The following is a 16,841-nucleotide window of genomic DNA, read 5'->3' on the forward strand; positions in this document are numbered from 1 at the left end:
AATTATAGTGCTAACCGAGAGCTATAAGTTTCAATTTTTACAAAATTAAAATAATGTCGTGGCACATGTTTTTTTTCAGTTTGAATGCGTACAAATGTCGCATTCGACATCAGAGAATTGCCCATATTATAAGCAATTTAATATGTTTGGGAGGTCAACACATTACGCATACGTAACATTGGAGGTTTTAAATAGACAAAGCCTAGCTTTACAATTGATTTTTTTTAAAGCCTAAATACGTTCAAAACGTACAACGATGCGTATTTCTAGCTGTCAACACATTGCGTATACTTAATATTAGATGCAATTTAATATGTTTGAGCTGGGACTTTGGAGGTGAACACATTGCGTATACGTAATATTGGGGTTTCAAATATACTACATTAGGGTAAATTAAGTTTATTTGTATTTAAAAATGTAAGATATGTTTGAGCTGTGAATATGAAAGTCAACACGTTGCGTATACTTAATGTCAGGATTTGAAGTAAGGACAGCATTATTTTCAAATTAAGTCTGTATGTGTTGGAAAATTGATCACATTGCGTATACGCAACTTTTTGTTGTCCCTACTATTAACACACTGCGTATACGTAATATCGGGATTAGACATAAGGATATTTTAGCTTGTTTTTAATGTGTTTAATGCAGTTGAATTTTGAAGCTTTACTTGAAAAATTAAGTTCAACGGCGCTAAAAATTACGTTGCGTATACGTAATTTCTTGTCACTGCTGTTAACATATTGCGTATACGTCATATTGGCATTTAATATAAAGATTAGTTTAGACATTGACTTAATTCTTTTTAAATTAAGTTCAGCAGTGCTTAAAAATGTAATACATTGCGTATACGTTACGTTCTTATTGTCTACGCTGTCAACACATTGCGTATACGTAGTACAATATGCATTTTAATATATTTGCAGCTACTGCTAAGTTGAATCTCTCAGGTCAACACATTGCGTATACTTAATCTGGTCAGCTCATAAATGAGAAATTGCACCATTAGCTTGTTATAGTTAGAGAGGAATTAGCAAAGAACTTTCTGCACTTGCTGCAGCGGCATTTATGAACTTTGCTTGCTTGCTTACAACTGACAGACTCGTCATAAACTAAGCCTCAGGTGGAAATCAGATTTTGCACTGCGCTATATGCGCTTCAAGGTTGAAGCGAAGCAAGCGAGGCAAGTGAACCGCAAACCGCAACTGTGCTCATCCTACTTGACTAAGTACGAGCGTAATCTGAGAGCACATTCGCCCAACAAAAGCATCAAACTGAGCTCCACTGCTGGCCACAAAGGCAAAACTGGAAAGCCAAAGGCGACCGGATGCCAGGCGAAAAGCGCATTTAGGCCATATATGCAGAGAGATAAAAGATGCAAAAGGAGGATGAGAGGAACATCATAACTGCCTGGTTGAATTGGTCAACGATGCATGGCCGAACTAAAAGCGACGGGTCGAGCATTGATATGTGTTTCTAGTGAGGTCAGTTTCAAAGCTAGAATAAGAGAGAGAGTGAAAATGGCAAATGCTTGTGACATGCATATGCAAATGGCTTTAGGTTATTGTAATTTCTGGCATAATTACTTATACGCAAGATAATAGAAACTGGAGCACAGGCAAAAAGAGTAGAGCCAACGTCTCTTGCATTTGCATAATCCTCCAGCTCACAGCTTTGGGGCGCTCTGACTTTCTACATCGAGTTGTGTGTCCTGTGCAGCAGGATTAGCAGGTGCTTCCCACTTCGTTTGTGCTGTTGCATTTGCAATTGTGCATTTAATTTTGCATTTTTATTTCGCTTTTATGAGCGCCAACGACTTTCCACTTGCCACTTGCCACTTTTATGGCCGGCCATTAAAACAGTTTAAGTCCTTCGCATAAACAATTTAAATATATTTAATTGACTTGGCCAAATCGTAAAAGGCTTAAATGTTCATAGAGTTCTTCGCTTATTTGCTAATAAATTCAGCTAGAATCTTGATGAAATCAAAACACAACAAGCCTGGCAAATTAAATGCCTTTGTGGCCAACTATTGTTAGTTCTTTGTGTGTGTATTTTAATTATGCATACGCCATGTGGAACGGACAGCTTAAACAATCCATTGCCCTTTGACCAATAGACGGTCAATCATTAATCATTTACATATGCGACCTTATTAATTGGATACGTTGCTCACGTGTGTATTCAAATATGTGTGCGTTGCGTGTGTTGTGTCTGCCGAGTGATTTTCGTGCAACGCTTTGAGCGCTTATCCAGGCACAAATTGAATGCATACACAATCAGCTCTTTAATCATATGTAAATCGTTGTAATTTACGACGAGTGTGAAGCTCTCAAGCATTCCTCTCGTTGCCTGTGACGAAAGGAGTAATCTCTGCATATATAAAATAGTCTATACATACATATATATATATGTAAAGCTTGTTGCCTTTGCTGTGCTGGCAAGCAAGTTAAATTACTTGCAGCACTCTTCATTTGCGACATTAATGAGAGGGAACTTTGATAAATTTCAGGCTTAAGTGCAGTACTATATATACAAATACGATTTTAGAAACACAATCACAATATAATTTATGCAGCTTGTTGGCGAAAGATAGTTAAATAGTTAAGTAAATCCTATTTAAAGTAAAAATATGACAAATTTTCAAGTGACTGACTGTTGTTGAAACAGAGATCTATGCAATAATAAAGAAGTAAATCTTCTTGATTATAAATTTTGAAGAAAGCTAGAAATCCAGACAAACTTTTGTTAACATTTGACACCAAAATTAAAAAGAAAATGTTCTCTGATCAAAGCTAGAAATTACAATAAACATTTATTAATATTTTACTTTAAATTTGAATATTTTTTTTAGTGCTATTGAAAGTTGACTCAACTATATATAAAAACTGAAAATTGCAAGAAACTTTTGTTAACACTTGACGCCAAATTGAAATAGTTTTATGCACCTCCAAAAAGCAAATCTTTTTGATAATGAAAGGTGGTGAAAACTATAAATTACAATCAACTTTTGTTAACATTTCACGTCAAAGTTTACTCCACTAAAATACTTTTTTAAACCACTAGCTGTTATAGACAACTAAGCAACTAAGCAAAACATAAACATAAACATATTTTAAAAGCTGACCAAAACTGGAAATAACATTAAACTTTTATTAACATTTGACGCCAAATTTCAACAGTTTAATGCACCTCTAAACAAGTAAGAAAGCTACAGTCGAGTGTGCTCGACTGTGAGATACCCGCTACCCATTTTGAATAAAAGCAATATATTTTGCGGTATTATTCTCAAAATATACCAAATATACCGCAAAAATACTAAAAATATACCAAATGGTATATATGGTATATCGATATAGTACCGCATTCAAAATATACCATAGACGGCACAATATACCAGATTGTCAGCCAAAGCAACTCAGACCCTAGTAAGTAGGCGTTTTTGCCCATAGAAAAGTATTTCTTAAATAGCTTCCACAATTTTTTTCTGATCGCAACCAAATTTTCAGGGATCATAACTATTATAGTTATTACTGTATATACGAAAATTCGTAAATCTAGCTTTAAAATTACGCTTGTTATTCGATTTTTTTTATTTGCAGGGGCGGAAGTGGGCGTGGCAAAAATTTGAAACAAACTTGATCTGCGTGCAAACATAACAAATGCTGTCGAAAAAAAATTATAGCTCTATCTTTTATAGTCTCTGAGATCTAGGTGTTCATACGGACAGACGGACGGACGGACAGACGGACATGGCTATATCGTCTCGGCTGTTGACGCTGATCAAGAATATATATACTTTATAGGGTCGGAGATGCCTCCTTCTACCTGTTACATACATTTCCTGCCGGCACAAAGTTATAATACCCTTCTACCCTATGGGTAGCGGGTATAAAAACAGTGGAAACTTGTTCGTTTTCATTTGACAAACATCGCTTGCATCATTCGCCAAGGACACCGCTGTCAGCTAAACAGCAGATGCAACCAATCACAAACGAAAAACAAACAAAAGACGAAGTGAAATTCTCATTTTGCATTTGCGCGCCCGAGAGAGAGAGAGAGAGAAAAAAAAAGAGTCTGTGACAATTTTCGCCGTATGTTTGATGATTGATTCCTGCTAATCTTGAGCCTGAATTGTTGACATGTGAAACAAAAGCGCTGACAACTGTCGACGGCTTTTATCTGACAGTTGCACATAAATAATCACAGTCGTAGTCACAATCTCTTTCCTTTCCTCATTCTGCATTTCCTCGCTGTGTGTGTGTTTGCGGTTGACCATAATAGCGAAACGAACGCGAACGAATGCGGCGCGTGTAATTGACCATTGTGTTCTCTATAGGCTCCAAGTGTCCTGCGGATGCTGTGCGTCGATTGACGTCAGCAGTTTTGTTTAGTTCGCCACACACTCGCTTTCTCTTTCTCCCAAACTCTGCTGCTATCTCACTCCCCCTTCCCTCTCTCTTTTCTTTGGGTCGCGCCCCGGCTCCCAGCTAATTAACTGTGCGCGGTTCTGACAGGAAATGTGCTAACTGTCAGCCGGATTCGGGTAATTAATCTCTTTACCGGCCATGCCCAAGAAAACTGAGAACGAGCGTCGAGCGTTGAGCGCGCGTTTTGATGCGAAAATTTCGCCGGGTTTCCTCAATTTTGTTGTCGGTCTTAAATGCGAAATGTGTGTCAGGGCCGGTTAGCATTCTTCCAGCGTTGTCCTTGGAGTGCAACACTCGCAAATTAAATAAAAAATATATATACCATATACAGTATATATTCAGTACATACAGTATTCAAATGCCGGTCGGACAATATTTTTCAGTGGAAATCAAAAGCCGTCGGGCACGAAAATATATAAAAATATTATATACGAAATGCAAAGCAAAACTGGGCCACAACATTTCAAATGCGAAACGAGAGGATAACAAACAGCAAACACTGAGCACAGGAGCGTAAACATGTGGGAAGCATCCCAAAAAAATCAGCAAAAATCATCTGCGAAAACTAAGTTTGCATATACCCTGTACACTTGCTTCAAGTGCAAAGTGATAGATAGAAAGTACACAGAGCAAAACGACGTGGTAAAATCCAAAATAAAATATTTAATCAAGAATGTATGATGTCAAAATTTGTCCAAGATAGTCTAATCTTAAATAAAGATCGAAAATCTACAAAACTCTAGATTGCTCAATACTGAAATTAAAGATTATAATCTTATTTCACAGCTAACGCCAAAAAACAACCGAAATTAAGCTCTAATTTTAAAAGAAGGAACATTTTAGGAAACATATTTAAGATCGAAAATTTGTTAAATCAAAATTTGCAGTCTTCTTTTCAATCTACAATAAAATATTCTTGCAGACAGATTTCAATCTCAAAATAAGTTGTTTTAAATCCTAAAAAGCTAATTTAGCTTACAAATCATGATTTCAGATTTTTTTCAAACCAAAAATATTATTTGAAGATTGTTTTTTTAGGCTCGAAAATTTCCTTAATGTAGAGTCGATGTCTAGACTTTTTTCTCTCTGTGTAGAAAGAATTAAATGTCATATTTCTTAGAAGCTGCAATAAACCTAAAAGTTTGTATACATAAATTGCCATTTCTCCACAGAAATCTTTAGTTCTTGTTGGTCAGCTTTTGCTTTTGTAAGTTTTGAATTCTCTGAAGCAGACTTTTGGCTTCGTACTTGTTCTTATTGCTGCTCACATGCCACAAGCAACTTTTCAATTTTGACAATAACAAAATAACACTAAAGTTTGCCGAAGGCTTGCTGCCAGGAGATTTCTGTTTTTTTTTTTTTTTTTATTCACCGTGGCTATAAAATAATAAAAATGTGTGAGAGGCAACTCAAAGAGATTTCTGCTGAATTCAATTTGGTGTGTCGACTACAACAACCACAAAAAAAATAAAAACGAAACCCACACACATGTACCGTCGAAAACCGTCAACAAGGACATGTGGCGCCAAGGCCCAGGACACAAGACACAGAACAAGCAAAGGGAATGAATGAGGGGGGAGAGGGGGGAAAGCAGCGTTGACAGCACGAAGCTGACATTTTAATAAAATTAAATTTGATCAACACTTTGTTTGCTCTGTGTGAATTCGCGCTGTTATCCGATATCTATACGCCCATTCGTATTTACTTATTTGTGGCATGAATTCCGTATGTGATATCGAATATAAATATGATTTATTCCACTCCCACACACACACACACACACACACACACACACAGGATATACTCTCGAATCCTGCATACTGCATGAGTGGGCAGCCCCGAAAATTCAATTGCATATTATACAAAAAGATTTTTCAATTAAAATGTGAATATTGAGCCCTAGAGAATGCAATTTGTGAAACAAATTTACAATAGCAACTAATATGATTTGTGCCTCAATACTTCTAAACTTTTTTTCTGCTACTTTCTCTGCTATTGATTTATTAGTTGTTATTGTTCTTTGGTTAGTAAACAATAAAGCATAATTGAAATTTATTTAATATTTTTGTTTAACACTTTTTCTCTGATTTATTGATTTAAATTAAACGATTTTAAATTGCATAAATTTATATAATTTGATGTTTATAAAATTTAGTTCATCCGAATTAATTTCATAACTCAATTACTGGCATAACACCGAAATTAAGTTATTAAATTGTATTATAAAGTGTTGCTTTAAATTTATGTTATGTTTGGTTATTCAAAAATTCTCCCTCTCATTTCAAAAGTCAACAACAGTGTCAAGTGCTTGACAGCTAGTTAAATTTTGCTATAAAAACTGTGGCAGCGCCAGCTTGACAAGTTGGCAACACCTCCGAAAAGTGAGTTGGCAGCACTCGAAACTTGCTTAAAGTTCTTACGAGTTAAGTTGGGTGCAGGCAGGCAGCTTTAACAATTTGGCCTTGGCAGCTTGTGTTTGCTTTGACTGTGGGCAAATATGTTAAGCAACGACAAGCCAAAAAGCGCACCACATCCCACACACAATGCAACCTTCCTCTCTTGCTGCTGGCAATTATATATGCCACCTGCTATATATAAACACATAGTTGTGCAATCAAACAGACCGTAAATAATCAACAAAAAAGAGAAAGAGCTGAAACATCGCGGACAGCTTGTCACGAGCGACAGCAGCTGGAGCCAAAAAATTTACGAGTGCCACATAAAGTATATCGACACAAAGGCAACGACAACGAGGAAAACACAAACAATACTCAACAGCGAAAGCGTAGTTCATTCCATGTTCATGACGGACAATGGTCAATGGTTCGTTGGAGCGCGCGGTTGCCATAAGGTTTTCGTCCTTTTCGTCCTGTTAGCTCTGCTGATGTTGCTGATGAGTCAGGGGACACGGTTACCGCCTGCACTTCCGATGCATGCGATTCCCTCTCTCTCTCTCTCTCTTTCTCTCTCCTCGCTTCGTGCTTTTATTACATCCGGCAGCTGTTGCGGTTTGCGGACACGAACATTGTGAGCGAGGAGTCCGTTGATGTCACGGCAAATGAAATCGAGTTCAGACACAAACGAATATGTGATTAGCACTTTGCCATTACACACGGCACACGGCAAAAGCGCGTTCGACAATAAAAAATTGTATTTGAAAGCGAGCATTTTACGAGATGTACTCACAGCTCTTATCGAATGGAGGAAGCAAGCCAAGTCATGCTTCCTTGGTCAACGAGTGGCCATCTTGGCTGACACGCCCCCAAAGAACGCCCAAACACACACACACATACACAGATAGAGAGAAGAGCACTTGCCTTGGTCTCGATAACAACATTCTTGACCTGCCCCACACTCGAAGTGATTTCGTTTTTCAATTCCGTTCTCGCAGGAAGCTTTCTCATGGAGAAAGTCATTGGAGATGGGTTTGAGTTCGTGTTGTTAGAGGAAAGTGAGAGTGAAATAGAGAGGAAAAACTGTAACAGATGGGGTCACGAAGGGCGAACACGACATGTGTGCAACTCTAGAAGTTATGGTAATTGAAGTTGTGCTTATCGTAAACATGAACACATGGAAAAAGAAAGAGTGGACAGCATGATAAAAATCTCAACTCACATCACTAGAATTTGTATAAAACTTGGCCAAACAAAGTAATAGCTCAGAACAAGTAATATTACTATTAAAATAAAGGAAGTTGATGCCAAAAGAAGAATTAAACATGTTCTCAAGACATCACTAAGATTCTTAGCGACTCACGATAAGCGACTATCTCTATCATTTAGTTGAATTTATTTCTATTTATTTTTCTATAGCAATATTTAAATAAAACCAGTAGCTATCCCAAAAAGTAGAAGCACTTAAAGAACTCTTCACTCTTTACAATGTTCAACGTTATTTAACATACTCACGACTCACGCACTCATCTCTAGAACTCACGATGGATAAGCATTTTATTGTATGGTAGTATTTTATTTATTTTTCCATAATAAAAATTAAAATAAACGCAGTTCCTATCCAAAGAAGTAGAAGCAGTTAAAGAAGCCTTCAACTCTTCACAAAGCTTGGTGTTATTTGACGCACTCACGACTCACGACACGAGCTCATCTCTAGCACTCACTGCGTAGAAACATTTTGCTTTTGTGTTCTAGCTGCGTTTGTTTATTTCTCTTTTATTTTGTGCACCTGCCACACACTGCGTTTTGAGTGGTGTTTTCTGTGTTTTTTTGATTTTTTTTTTGGTCTTTTGACTCCTAGCAGAGCAATCAATTTTATTGATTGCATTTTCATTTTCATTTTCGATTTCGATTGCAATTGCAAGTGCTGCTGTTGCTGCTGCGTTTAAGGAATGTCAGAAATGCATTTCATTAATCTCAGATTTTGCCATTTGCAATTCGCAATCGCATTGAAGAGCCTGCCACAAACTCACACACACACACACATACACTCTCTTATTTTTATCACTCTATTTAATTATGCTTCTTGTTGCGTGAATAACTCGATTGCATAAAAAAAAGCGTACATACGTTTCTATGGCAATTGCCGGCGTCCATTTTCAGTGCAGACTTGTGCGGAACTGAGCAACGACTAGCCGAGGTTTATTTATTTCATTTACATTTCACATTATTCTCTCTCTCTCTCTCTCTTTTTCTCTGCTCGTGCAAAGAATCCCAAATGCAACCAAATGCTTCTGGCCATTTCTTTATTTCGCTTTTGCCATGGCCATTACCATTGCCATTTAGCAGCAGGCGGAAATGCTCGTTGTTGTAGAATACAGTCTGAGGCAAACTAAACTCAATATTTGCACTCAATAAGACAAAGTGCACTAATTGTCTACAGCATAATATTATCATTTGCTTTGCAAACATTTGATTAGATGCGAAACTAATGCAGCAAAGCTATCAAAGATAGCATCACAATGTTCAACAATACGATTGCATAACACAAATTTCATCAGCTTTGTAGGCAGAGAATAGAGCAAATATTATCACAGTTTAATTCTATACAATCCTAATATTATTTGAACTAGAATAAATCAGCGAAATGTGTACAATACATTTTAAAACAATTAAGGAAGTTACAGACGAGTGTGGTCGGGAGATATTTCAAATATTTCCATTTTCAATTAATGCAAAACTGTGCGGTATTATTCCTTAAATATACCAAAATAATATACTGGAAAATACTAAAATATACCAAATGAATAAACTTACTAGAAACAAAACTGTGCCGTCTTGTTCTTGAAATAAACCAAGTTAATATACTGAAAATACTAAAATGAATATACTGAAAATACTAGAATACACCAAATTAAAAAAAAGGAAAAATATGCCGAATGAATATACTGGTAAAATATTAAAATGTGCAATATTAATATGCTGGAAACACACTACAATATACCAAATTAATATACTGAATAAATATTAAGATATACAAAATGAATATACTGAAAATGCTAGAATATACTCGAAAATAGTAAAAATATACCGAATGAATATACTGGTAAAACATTAAAATGTGCCAGATCAATATGCTGGAAACACTCTTCAATATACCAAATTAATATACTGAAAAGTTACTAAGATATACCAAAGTTTTAATACCCTCTAAGCTGTGAACAGCAAAGTTATAATACCTTTTTACCCCATGGCTAGCGAATATAATCTGTCTTTTTTCTGTATTCTAATAAATCATTTCTTATATCAATTTTTTTTTTAGTGTCTACATTTATCTTCAGCACTTTTAATTGTTTAGTATACAAAATTTAATGGCTTACGCTTAAGAATTTATTTCATTTCAAGAAATTTGCATGATTTAATTTAAAAACCGTTTGATCACTTTAAAATTGAACAGTTCAAATGAATATTGAACACTTTAAATACTTGAATAGACACAATTATTATAAATGCTTGCTCAATTTCTTGAGTACAATTCAAATTCAAATACGTAATTGGCATCAAATTTCCACTCTTGGCTACAATTCACTTACCCTAAGTGTCATGAAATTTGATGTGCGAAGTCAGAGTCAGAGTCAGAGAATTTTGATGGGCGTTTATCAGCAGCGCATTGGGCAAGTTTGGGGAGCGCGTTAATTAATGTTATTAACTAATCACTCAAGTGTAATGTCCTTCTAATTTATGTCGTAAATGGCTGGCAGGCAAACCAACGGCAAATGGCAACGCCCCGCAGCGTGAGCACACGAAATTGAGCGCTTTGTTGGGACAAAAAGTTTTTCGCCATCAAAATTATGACCTTACACGCAACGACAACAAGAACAAGCTAGAAAGTATGCCACAAAAAAAGCAGAAAGAAGAAAACTTTGAACGCTAGCTAGTGAAGCCATCAAAAGTAGTTGTTGTTATAGACTCGGTGAGGAAAGTTGAATCGACTTTGGCGTTGGGACAAATCACGCTGACTGGCTCAACATGACAGGCAGCAAGTGATGATAAATGAACACACACACACGCGTTGCACAGTTTGTTCGGTCAGTTGCACTTGCTGCCAACAACAATCGAAAATTTCAAGCACATACGCTGCGTATGAGTAATTTACTCGCTTCGCCCGCATTTGTGGTTTGTATGTGTGTGTGTGTTGAGTGTTTGTTATGTCGCATTATTGACATTTTTATTAGGCCACTTTTCGCCCATAAAGCAAACTTGTTAATTCGCGGCATATGCTTCACATTTTCTCCCCTCCCCCGCCCATTCAATTGTCGAACTCATGCGGCGGCTACTCAAGTCACATTCACACTCACATTCATTTACACTCATTTGTGGTGTGGTGTGAATAACGGCGCACATAACTTGATGCAAATGGCCAACTGGGGAATTATTGTTTTGTTCTTGTTCTTGGTCTCGTTATTGTTTTGAAGCCTGTTTTATTTGTTGTTGTTGCTGCTGCTGTTGTTAATATTGCTGTCGGTGTGGTTCACAATTTGATTACAATTTGGCGTTTGTAATTTTTCGTGTTATGCACGACAATTTGCAATTGCTTCTTCGCTGCTTTGCATTCCATTTCCATGTTAAATTTGCTTAATTGCTTCGCGGCAAAACGCACAAAGGAAAACGTTAATTACTTTATGCTAACTGAAAGTAATTGAAGTGCGATACGATCCGCTAGCTAGCTGTCAGGCAGCTGTCTAAACGAAACAAAATGCTTTCAAGATTGCATTACTTCATTCCTTTTATAGACTTTAATAAAACAAGTGTAATTAAAGAGAGTGAAAAACAATTGTCAACTAACAGATAGTTCACGCTATATTAAGTTTTGAATTTACATAACATTTATTAAACAATTCAAAGCTTTAAATTACCAGCTACCCATTTTCAAGGAGAGCTTAAAATATACCACACAAAATATACTGAAAAATACTATTATATACTAAAATATATATTTGGTATACGTTATACTTTCCAAATATACTAAAATTACGCTTTCTATTCGATTTTCGGGAAGGTATAAAAATGCTAATTTGCCGCCACTATTTTTGGCTTCTTAAGCCGCGCGCTTAGTGTGCTGGAAATTAAATTAATTCTGTGCTCAGATTCTGCACGAAAAGTTAAATGTTAATTCCCCAACTATATATAGTAGTTCATAGAGTGGAAAATTCCGCTGCGTTGTCGCAACAAGTTTCGTGCTAAATGTTAATACTCTTTTCTGGCCTGGGCTTAGTCTAGTGGAAATTAATTTAATGCCAAAAGCTTAACAGCCAATTGAGTGATACAATCTTTTTTGAATTTTCCCGTTGAAATTTCAAAAAAGGTAGACAATCGTATTTGATATGCGTGAAAAGTATAGACTATCCTTTCCTCTCTTTCTATCGCTTAAATTATGCGTAAGCTGCCGTGAAATTAAACAAAATAAGTTAAGAAACTTGACAAGAGTTTGGCATATCTGCATACTCCCTTAGTGAATTATCCGAGACTTGGTTGTGGGTTGACTAAAATCGACTCTCAAGACGGCATGACAGCAGCTCCTTTAACGGATGGAACGTGTGTCCAACTGGCGAAAGTTCAAAGTTCAGGCGCGTGCCGAACGAGAGGCGACACGAAACCGAGAACATGACTGGCATTTCCGAGACTAAATCAACAGTTTGCCATTTGCTCATCTCATCTCATCTCCTGCCCACGTTGTGTAAATGCCAAAAGCGTGCAAAAGCCAAAAAAAAAAGAATCCCTTCCTTCTCTGTCTCTCTCTCTGTACAGCATCCACATTCTGTCAAATTTGCACTGCGTTGCTTTCATGGTCATAATGATAATTGCGCAGCGCAGGCAACGCACTGGAACATTTTTCGAAACACACACACTCCATTGAGCAAGTTCTCGTAAATCAAACGCAGTGATTCGCTCTCCTTCCCCTTAAAAACCTCAAACTCCAAAAACCACCCAGAACACACTAGAACACATCCAGTGGGACGTCCAGCTGAGCAGAGACGAGAGTCTTCTCCTCTCTGGCTCTGCTACCGAAATTAAGTGCTCTTGAAATTCGATGAGGGAAGCTAATCTGTCGGCTCACTCAATCAGAGAGCAGAGCTCAGAGAGAGAGAGAGAGAGAGAGAGAGAGAGAGCATCAAATGTTAACGCCATTGTTTGCATTCGGGCAATTATATTTAGTAAAACAAATCAATGAAATGTAATGAGCCGGATATTGATGTACACATTACCTCATAACATATATATATATAAATAGTTAACGCACTAACTGAGACATTATGTGTGCTGCACATTAAATCTCAATCACTTGGAAGGGGATTAAATGGCCAGCACAAATTGACAAGATGTCAGATAAGAGAAGTCTACAGCAGACAACTAAATTTAGTAACAAAGGAAGTCATTTCACTTACCACATTTTAGAGAGAAGAACGTGTCACATATTTTAACTGAAATATACAAAGAGATTGCATTATAGATATAGATATTCATTTATAGAAATGTTAACAACATTGTTTAGAAACTAATAATAAGATAAAGCACACAACGTAGTCAACATTTATATCCCAAACTTAGTAGTAAATGATTGCTTGATTCCGTTAGCGTGCTTATAACAATTGAAAGAACTAAGTGGTTGCAACATTTAACATTTAAATGTCAATCACGTTTTATTATAATTTAAATAACTAATCGAAATCTGATATCTAAACAAACAGGAAATTATTGTGGCCGATTAAAATAATAATAGTAAATAAACGAGCTCACAACATTTAACTAAAGGACATCAATGCTTTATTATAATTTAAATATTAAATCACAATATGAAATTAGTGTTGTTTATTTATGATAGTTTTATTTGAACTTAAATACTAAAATTATAGTATATTCTGTATATTAAAAGTCCCATGCATACTAAGACTAACTTATTGCTGCATCAACAAAGAACTGAAAGTCAATTAAGTTTGATTAGAACCTAAATATAAAATAACTTTCTGACACAATACTGAAAATCACATAAATTTTATTATATCTTAAATATCAACCAGAAAATCGAAATCTTAGATACTAACAATATACTAACTTCTATTTATGATACCAAGTCTTACAACACTAAACTAAAAGCCAATTAAGTTTTATGATATCAAATCGAACTCTAACACCAAAAACCACACAGAATTTATTGTGTTGATTTAAGCAAAGTTGTGGAAACTTAAATTAAATAAAAAGCCATATGCAGTATGCGAGTATTTAATAAAAAGTTAATAAAGCATTTATTGGGCTTCAACTTTGGACTTTGTTGTTGATGTTTGGCATCAAAACTTTTCCATTAATCAAAGTTTGTATTTTCATTCGTTTCATTTTCTCGATTTTCCGTTTCTCCGACATTTCCAGCAGACCCACTGTGACGTGCATAAATGAAAGGAACGTGCGATGCAACTGAATCCAAGCAAACATACTGAAACGCACTACTGGATTGTGAGTATATTGCGTTGAACTTTACACCAACATTTTATTTCCTTACGGTTTTTATTATAATATTCACGCGACAACGTCGCGACGAATCGTAAACTTTATTGCTGGGCCAACTTTAAGACTCTCTCCCTCAACATTCCCCGCAATTATGGTGCCATTAATATTTGAGAGAAAAAAAAGAAAAGGCAGGAAAGGAAAAGTGAATCGTTGCCAAAAGTGCAGATGGCAGAATGGCAGGATGCAAGCCAGGATCATATAGTCGAAAAAGGCTAACGTTGCACATTGTTCGTGATTGGCAGCCTGCCAGTTTCACTCAGAACTTCGCTTCTAACAGCAGCTGCTGCAGCTGCAGCTGATGTTAGGGGAAGGAATCAAAAGACAAAAGCCGACTAGCAAAATGTCTGCACACAAAACTGGCGATAGAATTTTATTGTGCTGAAATTGTTGGAAAATTACAAATTGCCGAGCACAAAAACTCCGTGTCCCGTGCTCTCCTCTCCTCACCTCGCCCCATCTCGATGACATGTGCCAGGCAAGACCGCCTTTTGATGGTTTCATTTAGCGGCTTTTCACAATGGCGAAAATCTCTGCTAAACACACATACACACAGAGAGATGGAAACTTGTCTGATGGTTATTTTAGAGGCCAATGCACTTAATTAACTGTTTCAAGATTGTTCCGGTTTCCGGTTTCCGTTTTCCTATTCCTATTGCAATTTATTAGACGAACATCGCCAGTGACACATTTATCTTGCTCTGGACTCAATTTAATAAATCATCTGTGTGTGTTTTTCTCTTTGAGTTGGGGTCAGTGATGCGACAGATTCGTAAAACTGATTTCTATGGCCATGTCACACAGTTGGCCTGGCTTCGATCCAAAAATGCCAATGCAATTGACATTTGGGTTTGCAAAATTGATGATGTGCCAGCCAGCTTATAATCCAAAAGGTTTCTCAAACACTCACACACAATGACTTGTGTTGGCGTCAAAAAAGCTATAGCGAAACCCTTTTAAATAGAAAGAAATGAAAGAAACTTTGGCAAACTTAATGAAGCCCATAACTTTTGGGCATAAAGCTGTTAAGTGATTCCTCCTCCAACATGACATTTCACTCTAAAGACAATCAATCAAGCGTATTCAATTAAATTGATGAAGCCACTAAAGCGGATGACAATTAATGGAAAGTGAAAAAAGTGCATCTTATTAAAATATGTTTTTTTTTTTCTCTGCTTTTTTTCAGACCCTTTTTTGGTGTGCCTTGGGAGGTTTAATATTGGGTGGAATCGTTGTCATTTCTTACTGGATACGACGATGCAGGTATGTAAAGCGTACTATAAAAATCATCAGTTACATCATTTGGCAACAATGTTATCCAATTAGCGGCAGACACGTCTGCGAATTCTTACGCATTTTTTCCAGGAAACTTTTGAGAACTAAACTAAACATAGTTTACTTTGTGTGTTATGGTTGTGATTTTTTTTTTACTTTTTTGTTGAAATTGTCAACGCACTAAGTCTCGCAGCACGTGACTGTCAAAGCGCAGACAACGTGCAGCAAGACGAGACTGTGGTCGGGGTTTAAAAGAGGCCTATGACTATGACTATGACTAGTATGACAATGAGCCAACCCCACGTGAAGCAACTGAGCGACTCAGTCTGAGGCATTCCAATGCATTCAAAGGCTGCCAACAGACAGCTGGCGCCAGACAGAGACAGAATGAGAGAGCGAGTAGCATTAGCAAAAGACAAAAGCTGCCACTCTCGGTGGACGGACAGAAAGCCAACTGAATAATTCAAGTCGGCAATTGGACTTGGCTGCGAGCAATTAAGTTAATGATGCAAGGTCACTGGAAGTGGTAGCCACAGCTCTCTCCTCCTCCTCCTTCCAATTCCAAACAAAATAAACAAAAAACAAAACGAACTGCCAAGAGAAAGGGGCGAAGCTAGTGTACTCGCTGCTTTTAATACCCGCTACCCATAGGGTAGAAGAGTATTATGACTTTGTGCCCCCAGGAAATGTATGTAACAGGCAGAAGAAGTCATCTCTGACTCTATAAAGTCTGTCCGTATGAAACTCGGTATCTCAGACTGACAAACTGGTATATTTTTTACTCTATGGTATACTTTCTGAATGTGGTACGATTTCGATATACCGAAAATACAGTCTTTGGTATATTTTTGTTATCTTAGTGGTATATTTTCGGTATATTTGTAGAATGCAATACTGGGTGTCAGACTGACAAACTGGTATATTTTATTCTCTATGGTATATTTTGAATGTAGTGTAATAGTGATATACCAAATATAGAATTCGGCATATTTCAGTATTTTCGGTATATTTTTGGAATGTTTGTAGAATGAAATACTCCGATATATTTTAAATGTAGTGCAATATCGATATACCAAATATAAGCGTTGGTATATTTTAGTATTTTTGTGGTATATTTTTGGTATACTGTAGAAGTAAATACTCTGATATATTGAATGTAGTGTAATATCGATATACCAATTTTAAA

General features: G+C 36.5%; 2 protein-coding genes across 8 annotated transcripts in view; one reads left to right on the forward strand and one right to left on the reverse strand.

The window, feature by feature from the left end:
• LOC132783646 (unconventional myosin-VIIa) overlaps positions 1–8,995 on the reverse strand; it is a 39,118-nt gene extending 30,123 nt beyond the window's left edge. The window contains exon 1 of the mRNA XM_060788957.1: positions 8,951–8,995. Within this exon, the coding sequence (XP_060644940.1) occupies positions 8,951–8,977 (27 nt within the window). The 5' untranslated portion in view covers positions 8,978–8,995. The remainder of the gene's footprint in view (positions 1–8,950) is intronic.
• LOC132783647 (slowpoke-binding protein) overlaps positions 1–16,841 on the forward strand; it is a 56,356-nt gene that overhangs the window by 9,184 nt on the left and 30,331 nt on the right. For 3 of the 7 annotated variants that reach the window (XM_060788959.1, XM_060788960.1, XM_060788961.1), the window contains exon 1: positions 15,567–15,643. In XM_060788959.1, coding sequence (XP_060644942.1) covers positions 15,638–15,643 — 6 coding nt within the window. In that variant the 5' untranslated portion in view covers positions 15,567–15,637. Of the gene's footprint in view, positions 1–14,245; positions 14,330–15,566; positions 15,644–16,841 lie in introns of those variants that run through there. The other 4 variants (XM_060788965.1, XM_060788967.1, XM_060788962.1 and 1 more) reach the window with 3 other exon arrangements.

This window comes from Drosophila nasuta, chromosome 2L (assembly GCF_023558535.2).
Source record: "Drosophila nasuta strain 15112-1781.00 chromosome 2L, ASM2355853v1, whole genome shotgun sequence".
NCBI classification, from domain to species: domain Eukaryota; kingdom Metazoa; phylum Arthropoda; class Insecta; order Diptera; family Drosophilidae; genus Drosophila; species Drosophila nasuta.